The sequence below is a fragment of the Fulmarus glacialis genome, unplaced genomic scaffold (assembly GCF_000690835.1).
Source record: "Fulmarus glacialis isolate BGI_N327 unplaced genomic scaffold, ASM69083v1 scaffold25000, whole genome shotgun sequence".
NCBI classification, from domain to species: domain Eukaryota; kingdom Metazoa; phylum Chordata; class Aves; order Procellariiformes; family Procellariidae; genus Fulmarus; species Fulmarus glacialis.
The window spans coordinates 8,011-8,354 of record NW_009189926.1 but is presented as its reverse complement, the minus strand read 5'-3'; the positions used below and the strand labels follow the sequence as shown (position 1 = coordinate 8,354).

General features: G+C 57.8%; 1 protein-coding gene across 1 annotated transcript in view; it reads left to right on the top strand.

Annotated features, from left to right (window-relative positions):
• Positions 1-9: 9 nt before the first annotated feature.
• The window catches only part of LOC104081285 (netrin receptor UNC5B-like), a gene marked incomplete at both ends in the record, with an annotated part of 8,070 nt that continues 7,735 nt past the window's right edge, over positions 10-344 (top strand). Inside the window, one exon of the mRNA XM_009583969.1 lies at positions 10-130. Within this exon, the coding sequence (XP_009582264.1) occupies positions 10-130 (121 nt within the window). The remainder of the gene's footprint in view (positions 131-344) is intronic.

Genomic DNA, 344 nt, shown 5'->3' with positions numbered 1-344 from the left:
ATCGTGAAGAACAAGCCGGTGGAGCTCGTCTGCCGCGCCAACCCCGCCACCCAGATCTACTTCAAGTGCAACGGGGAGTGGGTCAACCAGAACGACCACGTCACCAAGGAGAGCCTGGACGAGGTCACTGGTGAGCAAACCCACCCCGGCACCCCCCTGCCTGCCCTTCCCCCCGCTTCCTTCCAGGCGTTTCTGCCCTTTTCTCTCTTGCACATCCACGCTGGAGATGGTTCTCCTCCAGGCAGACCAACGCGTCTCTTTGATTCATTTTTATCATTCCCAGGTGATTGCAGTCTCATGAGGTCGCTTTTGTGTGTTTTCCACCTCCTCGGTCCATCCACAGC